Raw genomic sequence first — 13,060 nt, 5'->3', positions numbered from 1 at the left:
TGATTCATTAGTTTCACATTTGTGAAACGGTCCTAAAGAAATAACATAAAATACAGAATAATTTAATGAACACAAATGTTCAATTGATTATGATTTGTGGTCATAAAAAATCAGAAGTTAAAAACTTATCAGTATGGGGAAAGGTAGTAAACTCAAGCAATAGCATACTATTCAGTCATCAAAAATGGTGTTATATAAATTATTTAATAATATGTGAAAATACTAATACATGACAAAAATGACTATAAAATTGGATGTATGATCCTATTTATGTAAGAAACAAAATACAGACAAAAGGAGATAATAGACTTTAATCTCATGACCAAGTAATAGTGAAACAGATGTAGCAGGATAGTGAAATACTTGTACTCTTCTCCAAATTTCCTATGTGTGACCATAATTCTTTCATAATAAAAATAATCAATTTTAAAGGAAACGTATGTGGTTTTTTTTTGGTTAGAGAAAATTTAGGTATGGTAAAGCATTTTCTTTTAGGCAATGGGTTTTCTAACAACTTTATGGTTCATACCACATGTGTTAAAATAGCCAAGAACCCACCACATAAATTCATTAATATATTCATTGGTTTTGGTGTAGAATAAATGGGATATGTATAAAGGTTATCATATTGTTTCTACAATATCAAGTAGTATTCTGTGGCTTCCCTACCTTATCTTCAGGAAGTCCAGTCTGGCTGAAATAAATAGCATAACGGTCATCACCTTTGATGTAGAATCTATAAACATCAGAATCTGGAGCCACCAAAAATCCACTGAAGCGTGCAACAAACGTATCTTGTTCCATAGGCCAAAGATAGGAAGCTGAATCTACCCAACTGGCACCCATGTACCCTGGAGTTTTTTCATTGTATTCGAGTATCTCTTCAAGATGTACTGGACGGCTACTATTCCATACCTCAAGCCTTAGGCCTCTCCCACCTGAACATAACAAAATAAAACAAGGCTTTCATCAGAATTTTCACGCGGTATCTCAATGTCTTTTACTTGGGTAGTGATTATAGATATTCTATTTCTATTCACATTTTTACAGCATGTGTGTAAAGAAAACAATTACACATATCTCTACGTGTATCTGTACCCAGAGGATAGACTGCTGTTAAGACAGCCTGCAATTTATTATTTCACATATCTGTCCCTCAGATTCTACATATGTAAAATGAGAGTAATATTATGATTGGCATGGCTACTATGGGGATTAGATACCATACGTATGTAAAATACCTGGTACTTAGTGAATGCTTTACAGAAGATAGTAATAATATAATAATTATGATTTTTGATATGATTGATGTTGCTTTATATAGTCAAGACTCAAAACTTCAAGATTCAGACCATTTGATTACAAAATCTTCACCGTGATTATTCTAATAAAAGTTACTCAATTAATGGCTCAAAGAACAGACACTGTTGGCCTTAACATTTCTGTCAGTATGTTTTTCTTCTTTTTAACATTACTTTTGCTCTAGGATTTCTTCTCCTTCTTGGACAGAATCAGAGAGAGAACATTCTCATTAAAGTGAACTTACACTTGCCAGTGTAATTTTTTCCTAATCATAATGAGCCATCTCACTTTTTATTTCTCTTCTTTAAAATACAACAACAATCAGGCTCAGGCCTTGGTTCAGCAGCCTTAGGCTTGTCTGGAGGGCCTGAATCTGGAAAATAATGGCTACTACTCTTCCCCTGAGTCTGGTGAGAGAAAAGCTTGAGCACTTCAACCTTTTATAGCAGCAGCATGCTCTGGTATATACAACTTTCTTTAAAGTAATCAATTATAAATATCAAAATTCTCCTCTTAAACTGGTCAATTTTTAAATATCATTCAAAACAAGGACATTTAAGAGGTTAATAAAATGAATTTATTTGGCTTCAAATACCAATCAATGACACAATTATAAACTGATTTCACTGAGTGCACAGGATGAGATACAGAATCCACGCACACACATGCACAGCATCACGGTGGTCTAGTTGCAGATATCAGGGCCGTCAGGTGCACTTTCACTGGTCACAGGTGAAAATCTGAAAAGAATTTTGTGTTCCGTTTCTCTCATCCCTGTGATCATGCCTAAATCATTCTAGACAAATAAGGATTTAACCTCTGACATTTATTTTTTAACCAGGAATAAAACATTTAAAAATTTTCCATGTAGCCTGTACCAAAATTTAGTAATAATCATTTTATCTGAAATAAAGGCACCCTCATACTCTATCAATAGAGTTTTCACAGGGTATCTGAGTAATTTAGGCCAGGTTTACCTCCACTAGTGCAGCCTTGATGCAGCTATATTAATAGAAAAATTTCCTAATCCAGAAAGTATAAAGAAAAAAACTAGGAAGAAACTTATTATAATTCTCACTACAAATTCTAAAACTTCAAATAATTTTTGTTACTATGTTACGGGCTGAATGTTTGGGTCCCCTCAAAACTCAGATGTTGAAACCTAATGCCCAGTGTGATAGTATTAGGAGGTAGGGCCTAATGAATAGGATAAGTGCCCTTATGAAAGAGACCTCACAGAGGTCTCTTCTCCCTAGCCCTAAGAAGGCCTCATCTGTGAGAAGGCAGGTCCTCACCAGATCCCCAATTTGCCAGTGCTCTGACCTTTGACGCCTGTCCTCCAGAACTGTGAGAAATCAATGCTGTTTATAAGCTACCCAGTCTATGGTATTCTGTTATAACAGCCTAAAAGGACTAAGACACTAAAGATACCTGTCAATAATATTCCTCTTATGCAAATATAGAAATGGTCCTTCTCCCTTTTGTTGACTTACCTGGATATACAGTTCTGAGAATATCAGGTTTAGGGGGTGTCTTGCAACATATGCTATTTTCTGTGACATTCAAAATATCACAGGCTTGACCTACAGAGAAGCAAGGGCAGAACTATTACTACAGAGCTTCGGAATGCAAATCACATCAGCCTATCCTGGAGTGCTTTTTCAATTAAAGCTAAGTTGCAAAAGCAAGAGGCAAAGTTGAAGGGTCTTAATTTCCTTTACATATTCTCCATGAAAGCTTTAGCATTCATCAATTGTCATACTTCCACAAGGCTACATTTTGCTGGTAAAATCTCACAAGTCTGAGTTAGAATATTTCATAATTTCTGAGAAACAAAATACAAAAACTTTGATAAAATGACATCACTGTAAAATATTTTATCTGGGTCCAAAGCAAAGCCTTATGTTTTGGTCCTCGGAGAAAGTTTCTGAATAAATCAACGATGTTCAGAATTTACAAAAGTAGATGATCCTGGTCCTCTTAGGTGAATGGTGGTTTTGTCCAACTTTTTCAAATGAAAACAAAAGGAATAATAACTTGTAAGTGGTATTTTCACAGACAGATGGAAACCAAAACAGACAAGATTCTAAATAAGAGTTGTTATACATAAGCACAATTAGACTTCAGTAAGAGTGTACGTTTTAGACCCCCATGTACTCCTCACAGTGCCTCATGTAAGGTCAGCCCTCATGAACTATTTACTGAAATGGAAATAACCCATGAACAGTGAAGCAAGGGAAATGGAGGAAAGTATCTTTGCCACCTTTTGTCTGGTGGCCTGGAAAATGTATACTTCAACACAGCCTTTCACTATTTTGAATGCTTTGTGAATGCAGGATCATTGAACTAGAAAACAGTACATGTTAACAGTATATTAACCTAACTTAACCCATTTCGTTTGGAGCAAAGGAAAGATACAAAAACCGATCATTATTTTCGAGAAATTATTGAGGATTCAAAAGCTCAAATCTGGCTATAACATTAATGGCAATGAAATATAAAAAAATTTAACATGTTACCTTTGCATATCAGCTGTATCATAATATCAGATCGCAAAACATATTATATATATTTAAAATATTTTATGTCCCTGCTTCTAATATTTAAAATATAGTATCTGATCAGAATAACATATTATATGAAAGTTTAAAATCTTCTGGCCTATGCAGGTGGCCAGAGAGGATTCATGGGGATAGGAAAGACATTATATGAATGTTACACAAGGTTGCTTTCTATGAATTTCTTTTCTTGAAATCACATTTTGGCTGGCTCATTAGCAGATTCCTTAAAAGTAGAAAGTACCTAAGCAGCGGGCTCTATCAGAAAAATTACGTGCCAGGTGCATGGGCAGATATCCTGTCCCCTGCACATCAAGGTAGGTAAGGTCATTATAACTGACCTTATACATTCATCCCCAACTTCCTATTTGAGCTGCCTAGCACCCTACCTCTAAACATATCTGGACCAGACATATAAAAGTGATGCATAACCAGAGAATCAAGCCTGATGTGCAGCTGTGAACATGTAACACATTAATTGATGCTCTTTCTAAGGCCAATATCATCTGTAATTACTGATGTCCAGATAAGGCACCGTATACGACAAAGGGATGAGGAGAGAGTATCCCTAAAATACCACTTTAAATTTTCCCATAATTACCTAACCCATTAAGAAATAATAACAGTTCAAAAAGGTAATTTAAGAGTCTATTAAATAGAGGGTACGTGTGTCGCTAAGTGTGGTGAGGAATTTCTTGATGACAGACATGATGGTGCCATGCAGTGCCCTTCGGTGCTGACCTCAAAGCCCAAAACCTGGTCATATAAGGGTGCAAGGAGTGGTCCTCACTGGAGAATTGCAGTGGGAAAAGCATCAAGCCCCAGAACCAAATGCCCATCTGAAAATACACAGCTTTTAAATTAGGCATTAATTAAGAAAAGACTGTTATTCTCTTAGAAATTATTAAAGAAAAGGAAGGATTCGTTCTCTTATTAAAAATCATACAAAATACCTCCAACGAAAACTCTGACTGGGAAATCTGTCTGATCAAAGAACTGTCCACTTATTGTTAGCATGGTGCCTCCTTGAATGCTTCCTTGTGAAGGTGAAATCGTAGTGACCTCTGGGAAGGGGAGGGGAAGGACAAGAAATACAATGTCATGAATACTGCACATAAACACAAATGCTTGATTTTTACCAATTTTCCAAATTACCTAGCCATAGTACATAACACAGTGAAGGTATCGGATTACCAAATGAAAGCATCAGGTGTTTCATTATTTTGTCTCTGATGCAATCCTGCAAAGAGGACTATAAACATGGCTTTCACAGAGACCTACATCTTCTGGGGACCAGGCGTTAGTGGTAACTAGTACTAAAGAGCCACTGGTTAACAGAAGGATCCAGAGAACAAGGAAAACCTGGGCTGAGCATAGATGTTTGGTTCCAAAAGAAAACAGGTAGGCATAGAGAACAGCCTCTTGTCTATGCTCTTGAAGAATGAATCTTCCTTATATTTATGGGCCAACATCTTATATTTATATTTTTTTCATATACTAATATATTAACTATGATTGGAATTCTTGTGGCTTTATATATAAGTCTTAGTTATATTGGTAAAATAGCCCAGCGCATGACATACGGTGGATTCTTAATAAAATATATTCTTATTAGTTCAATCTATCAAAGTTCTATGTATTTTTACATAGGAGTTTCACATTAAATAAGTTTCTAGACAAAGCCAGGATAGATCATGTTTGATTGATTCCAAGACACACATGTTTTTCACATTTGAACATCTTTGAAATCTGAATCATCCCAGACCTGGAAGGTAGTACAATTCTTCCAGAAGGGTTTGTGTTTGCTTCTGACACTCTCCTAGGGGCACTACCAACCTGAGACCTCTTTAAATTAAAATAAATTATGATCTGCTTGAGGATTCTTTTGGACCATACTGAGAGCATAAATCTCAGAGAGTGCTGGTTTGTGGTTTAAATTGACAGCAGAGATTTTTTTTTTTCCTCCTTTGATCAACAGCCCAAGTTGAGATGCACAAGTTTCCCTTCTGTCTCTTTTAGTGTGATAAGTGTATTTCTCAATCAACCTTACACCAGAAATGTAGTTTTCGGGATCGTAGCTTAATGTCAGGACTTCCTATTTCACTCCTCATCTTAGGGTATGTTTCCTTTCTTAGAATTACATAACATAATATAGTACAATTTACAGTCACTGTTGTATTTGATTTGATGAAATAAATCTCTTCTCCCGCCCCCCACCCCACACACAGAAAGGTCACATACCTGCATATGTTTGAAACATTGAAATTTTATTGAGAGAAGAAACAAAATATGCCATTTTTTGTGGTAAACTCCTGTTTAAAAAAAGTAAAAATTCTTGCTTTAAAAATGACCTTTATTTTAGGAAACTGTTTCTTTTTTTTTTTTTTACTTTAGTGATAGAAATCATATCATAATTTACAAAGGAGCAGGAAAGAACTTTTCAGGAGGATAAAAATGTTCTACATCCTGATTTAGTTATTGATTACACAAATATACAAATACATGAAGATACATTTGTCAGAACTCACTGAACTGCACACTTAAAATACGTACGTTTTATTATATGCAAATTATACTTCAATAAAGTAAGAATTTATATGAAGGTAAAAAATAAACAGACAGGAGGACTGCCCTTCATAAAAGCTGGGCTCTACTGATGACCACCCCAGGGTGCTCTATGCTCTTACAACCCATTTACTGTCAGAATAACTAACATTATTGAACACTTATCAGGTATGCTAAGATTTTTAAGCTTTTAAGCTAAGATTTTTTAAGCTTTTAATTTATTATGCTATTAAATTTTAAATTTTATATCCCATGAGGTAGGTAAAACTCAGAGAATTTTTATCTTAGTCAAGATCACAAAGATAGTAAGTAGCAGAAATAGAATTTGAACCCAGGCAGTTTGAGTCCAGAGCCCTGGGTACTAACTACACAGTTCTCCTCTCTTGCCACTAACTTACATGAGAATACAAATGGATGAGAGCAAGTTCACAATAGTCCACCAGAGTTAAGTCACCCTTAATAAACACAGAACTTATTCATATTTTTGACAGATACATACTTGCACTCCCATAGTCTAGAGGGTTAGGAAAGGAAGAAATCTGATCCTAAAATTTTAAATTCATAATTAGAAAAGTTAAGAAATTCTAATATTAAGACCCTAAACCCATTCATCATAATTATAACACAATGAACTGGAATCTAAAAGGATAATGCAAATCTTGTGGTGGAGACCAAGAGTTAACTCCCTATAAGTCTAACACAGGAATTATAACGTTCATTTGCAAAGCTAAAGAGTCCCTGAAAATATCTTATGCTAAATTAGTTATTTAAGAAGTTCATACTAGATTTTATATTTTTATGTTATAAGCTTTTCAGTTGATTTCTCAAAGATCTGAAATGATGCCAGTTCCAACAATGTGGTCTGTGGTCAGATCCTGCATCTGAAAAATTAACTCTGCTTTTCAAGTTGGCGGGAAAATTGCCTCCTGAAATAAAATTTGAATGTAATTTATTTGGTATGACACTGAGGTGATTTTCACTAATTCCTTGATAATGAATAGGCATTTCTCAATTAAGCAAGCCTCATCTAAACCTTATCAGTTTGGAACAGCTGTTGTTTGAACTTGGGGTAATAGAAGAGAGAAGGTTGGTTATTAAAAGAAATACAGAATGCACACAACATTGTAAATCAACTAAACTTCAAAAAAAAAAAAGAAATACAGAATGGGTGCCACAATAGTGTCTAATTGGTTCATCTGATATTCAGGAATGCTCCTAAAATTTGTAAAATATGGATTTTATAACTTATAAAATGACAACTTTTTTAAAATGCCATGTAATCTTAAAACTAGGCTCTTAAGTAGTAAATGTCATATTTTTAAGTTATCTTAAATTCATAAGATTGTTTTATATAGAAACAATTTCTTAAATTCTGAGACACTAATACAAAAGGAAATCCAGTGGCTTAAAAAAGAAAAACATGATTATAAGTCAAGATCACAGAATTAACAATTTTATGCAATATTTTTGCCTATATATGTGCAAAATATCTGACTTTTTAAAATTGAAAATTGGGGGCATGTTAATGCCACATATTGACTTACATATACTTATTAATCACATTCAAGCTTGATCACTCAAACGTTCTATTTTGGGGTAATTATTTCTCTGAGAGACATATGATGGATTTGGTAATTAGTACTTTTCATACAGACTCAGGACTAAGAATTCACTTTTCTCACCTTAGGAAGAATGACACTGAGAGCATAAAAGAACCATATACAGTTCATGAAATAATTTAAAACTGAGTATTTTTGCCTCTGACATATTTTTCTAGTATTTTCAATAAAATCCTACTGTCTTATCTTATCAAATTATATGTAAGTAGGCCATGTCCTTGCAGCAAATCACAGTTAAGTCATGGGACTGTGTCATTTGCCCCATGTAAATCATAAAGGTAAATCTTAGCACCTTTTACATATCATCCACGCTGGCTTATCTTGAATTATAACATTCTTCATGGTTTTAGTGCAGTATATATTATTCTATAATGACGTGTCCAGTGGGACTTCTCTGGTGGTCCAGTGGTTAGGACTTGGTGCTTTCACTGCCAGGGCCTGGAGTCGATCCTTGGTCGGGCAACTAAGATCCTGCAAGCTGCGTGGCACAGCCCAAAAAACTAATAATAAAAAATTTTTTTAAAAAGAAAATACAGTCCCTGTGCTTTGGGGACCCACAATTAAAGAAAAAAAGTGTCCAGCCCAGGTTTATAACTTGGTAATAAACATATTGCCTCTAGGTGTCTAGAACTAGCTCATGTCTAAATACAGTGATAATGGATTTGGTTTCACCGACTCAACTGCATTTCCACACATGCAGGGACCAAATCTCACCCTTCTCTTGCAGTCTGTAAACAATGAACAGGAATAACATCTACTCTGATTACAATATTGCCACTCTTTCCAAACTTCTAAGCACTGAGTCTCTCTTCAGAGACAAAAAAGAAATCAATAGACCTATTTTATCATTGGTCTACTACTGATATATTAGGACTGGATGGCTAAATCTTGTGACTTATTTGGATTTCTATCAACCAGCTCATTTTCCCAGTGGGAGATGCTATGGCATTTTGGGAAGAACAATTCATTTAGGTTTGGCACATCATGGTCCTGCCCATAAAAGGCCATTAGCATGCTATAGTTAGTGGGACAGCCAACAAATGCCACCCCCCCACATTTGCAAATACTCCAGGAGTGGGGTGATCCCACCATGTTAGAGAATCCTGAGTCAGGATGTTAAATACTGATGAGATGTGGTTCTGTGACTGAAACCCTCCATCAGTCATGGCAGAGCACTGGAATAAAAGGCTTAGACCCTGGAGTCAGACTGCATGGGTTCACATTCTAGCTCTGTTTCCTACCGGCTGAATATCCTTGGGCAAATTATTTAATGTTCCTAAGCCTCATTTTCCCAGTGTGCAATACGGGGTGGATGATAACATTCAATTTATAGGTTCTTTGGGAGTATTAAACTAGATAATATATGTAAAGAGCTTAACACAACGCCTGCTACTAAATGTTCATTATTATTATCTATAATATGACATTTGCAACATGTGTTGAGACTTGCATATTCTGATATTTCTGTAAGCGTGTGATGGTCTTTCTGACTGAAATTAAGATGTAGGATATCTGGAAATAAGTTCTAGTTTTACTAAAAATCATAAATATAAGTTATTAACATTGGTGTTAAAATGAACAATTAAAAGCTATAACTACCATCTTTCACAACTCTATTTGTCCTGATACTTTAAGAGAAAATCATTATCAGGAAATATTAACCATGAGGTTTTATTTATTCTTACATTAGTTCAAATCAATATTTAATTACTTTGCTATCAAAACAGTTTTAATTAAATAAGAAGGACTACAAAACATAAAATAACACTTTATAATATCACAATCAAAGGTTTTTTTATTTATTGTTTTAGGTAATGCTAGATTTCCCAACAATTGGAAGGCCATGTCTGAGGCACAAATTATGAGTGAACAGGAGTTACAGATCCCTTAAATGTTAATTTGGGGGAAGAAAGTGATTAATTTTTTAATCTAGGGATCTATATACCACAAAGTAAATGTACACTTTTATTTTATTTACCCTGTTCAATTAATTATGAAAATTATTATTTACAAAATGACTTACCTTCCATAATCACTATCCAAGATGAAGCTGACATTGTGATGACCTGGAATTAATTAATATATGCAATCAATTAAATTCTCAATCACAGGAGAACAATAACTATGTATTATAAAGTTGGTTTAAAACAAAGAAAACCAATATAAAATTAACACTGTAATTATGCAACCGTCTACTAATCCTCAAAGAAATGAAAACTGAAACATCTTAAAGTACCTAGTACTTTAAGATATACAAAATAATATGTCTCAAGTTTATAACCAGGAAAACCTGACAAAATATAATAATGAATGAAGGAGGAGAAAAGAATATATATGTAACCATATCGCCCTCACTTTTCTTTCATTCATTTAGCAGCTATTTAATTGGGTCAGACACTCAGCTACGGGTTGAGAGATGCAGGGTGAGTACACAGTTTGCTTTTCTCAAAGAGCACACTGCCAAGTGGAGGATACAGTCAGTCAAAAGCAATGACACAGACAACTAAAAACTGTGATAAAGCTATCAAGGAGAAGGAGAACGAACTTTGAGAATGTAAGGCTGGGGGTCAGGCTTTTTTGAAGACACGACATTTTATCTGAAACTCTCAGGATGGGAAGTTTGCAAAGGTCCTGAGACAGAAGGAATAAAGCTCATTCAATAACTAAAAGGTTTATGAGTCTGAAGTACATAGAGCAAGGAGAAAAAAACAGAGTAAAAGTAAAGCTACAGGTAAATTAGTAATGGAATCATCTGGATGACAGAAGAAAAGAAAAAAGAAACTTGAAGAAGCTTACTTCAATGTCAACCTTAGAAAAAGGTAATGTATACATGCTTACATGACACTGAAAAGAAGCCAAGGTAAAGAGGAAATGCTAATTTTAAAAAAAGGGATGAGGCCACAGCAGAGGTCTAAGAGAATACAAAACAAGGAAATAGTCAGGCATTTCTGAGAACAATGAAGAATGACGACTGACACTTACCAATGTAAGTTCCAGTCGTCTTACAAATCATAGAACCCATGTCTCCATTTGGGTGATCTAGTTTTAGACCATACCTAATAAAATATATATGTTAATTTCAAAGTTTATATTGACACTAAAGTTTTAAAATATTTTGTTTCCCTTAAAAACATCTTAAGAATTTCAGAATCTGTATCAGGATAGAAACTGTTGCTACAACAAAAATTTTTGTAAAATGAAAATACTTCCCAGTCTCGGTTGAAGTTATTTGAATAAAACTTCATTTGAAAATTAAATATTTTATAATTAATTTGGTTACCCCCATTGATCTTCCTTTTAAAGAATTTAAAACATTACCAAGTGAAACAATTATTTGAAAAGGTATTTCTCAAAACATTTTTCTCAAAATAATCTAAAAGCAGTTCATATCATACTATACTGGAGATAGTAGATATCAGGTTACATCTAACTATATAAATGATTGATAATTTACTATAAAAATATTACAATCTATACTGTTATAAAGCATTCAGCTATGCAATATTGTTAGAAATTACTGTTTAAATCTAGTATGTTTGTATCTACTATTTATTTTTCTAAAGAAAATTATTTGAATTACTTACAAATTATCAGATTGTGGTATGAGAAGTTCACAGGGCATTCCTCCAATATAAACTCTGTATAAATATTTTATTGGAAATGATCAAGTTGTGTTTAATACATCATTTCAAAATGCTCTCCTCCCACCAAGTTTACTGCTACCTTATATTTTTTTCCCAATCACTTACTATTATCCATCATTCATTCACTCAACAAACATCTATTGACCACTTATTATGTTACAGTTTTTGCTCTAGGTACTGGAACACATTAGTGAACAGAACAAAGATCCCTGCCCTTATAGGACTGACATTCTAACTTGGGGAGAATGACAATAAACATGATATAACATATTTGGTGTGTTAGAAAGTGATAAATACTATGGGAATAAAAAATGTAGATAATGGGGACTCTTCCACCTGAAGTTCAATTAATTCAAATACAAAATATAATTTTCTAGTTAAGTTTCATACTCTAAGAATTAAAAAAGGCCCACAGCAGAGGTCCCACAAAGTAATTGGATGAAGAGGATGTCTAACAGCATCAGTGTCAATGAAATGGGAACAAGAAGTTGAGAAGGATTAGAAGCTGAGAGGAAAATCTGCCTTCACATTTCCCCAGCTGACTAGGTCGACCCATTGCTTTAAGGCTGATAGAACCCAAGGAGATCTGAGGCTTGCAGGTAACTGACTGCTATCACATTCTTTGCACCATCAGAACAAACCCCCAGCTTCTGGGACAGCAAATCTCATACTCAAAATAAGACCAGATACAAACCTCAACTATAAAAAATAGAGACTTCTATTTGCAGAGAACTTTGAACTTTTTAATATACACACAAATTCTTTCATTTGATCATTACGTTAGGTTGTAAAGAAGTAAGCTGAATTACTGTAACCATTTTAGAGATTTATGAATTCATATTCCCTTTCTAACTTCTTGCCTCACTGCAACTAAATAATAAATTTAGCAGCAAACATTTACAGGCACTTACCACATTTAGTCCTTGCAACTACCTTATGGGTTAGTAACTATTACTCTTCCATTTCACAGATGAAGAGACTGAGGCAGGGAGGTTAAGTAGTTTGCCCAAGCCTGCAGTCAGTAAGGGACAGAGCAGGAATTCAAACCCAGACAGTCCTGCTCCAATGTGTGCTCTTAACCGCACCCTGTAATTCCCAAAGGTCTGGGTTTGCCTTTCTATGGTAATACTAACCTATTTGGCCTTAAATACATATATTTAACTTTTTTTCTCATCTGATCTTTTAGACCAAAGTGCCTTAGTAGGTACTAGGTCCTTCAGTCATTTGCATGTCCTCTATCATTTGTACCTGGTCTGAATTTGGAGATTTGGCCAAATTGACAAGACTTGTGAGAAGCAAAAGCAGCTTGAGCACTTGGGTCTCCTGACATCCTGCCCAGGGCTCGGCCCATTGTTTCCTGGTAACAGAATTC

General features: G+C 34.5%; 1 protein-coding gene across 1 annotated transcript in view; it reads right to left on the bottom strand.

Moving 5' to 3' along the window:
* Positions 1-13,060, bottom strand: part of PKHD1L1 (PKHD1 like 1) — a 153,645-nt gene that overhangs the window by 119,798 nt on the left and 20,787 nt on the right. The window contains exons 7-13 of the mRNA XM_007114624.2: positions 11,629-11,682; positions 11,027-11,100; positions 10,068-10,110; positions 6,102-6,172; positions 4,814-4,924; positions 2,796-2,885; positions 670-938 (exon numbers count right to left, since the gene is read on the bottom strand). Coding sequence (XP_007114686.2) covers positions 670-938; positions 2,796-2,885; positions 4,814-4,924; positions 6,102-6,172; positions 10,068-10,110; positions 11,027-11,100; positions 11,629-11,682 — 712 coding nt within the window. The remainder of the gene's footprint in view (positions 1-669; positions 939-2,795; positions 2,886-4,813; positions 4,925-6,101; positions 6,173-10,067; positions 10,111-11,026; positions 11,101-11,628; positions 11,683-13,060) is intronic.

This window comes from Physeter macrocephalus, chromosome 15 (genome assembly GCF_002837175.3).
Source record: "Physeter macrocephalus isolate SW-GA chromosome 15, ASM283717v5, whole genome shotgun sequence".
Lineage (NCBI taxonomy): Eukaryota > Metazoa > Chordata > Mammalia > Artiodactyla > Physeteridae > Physeter > Physeter macrocephalus.
Note: the sequence above shows the minus strand (reverse complement) of the source record. Positions and strands in the feature narration are given on the sequence as shown.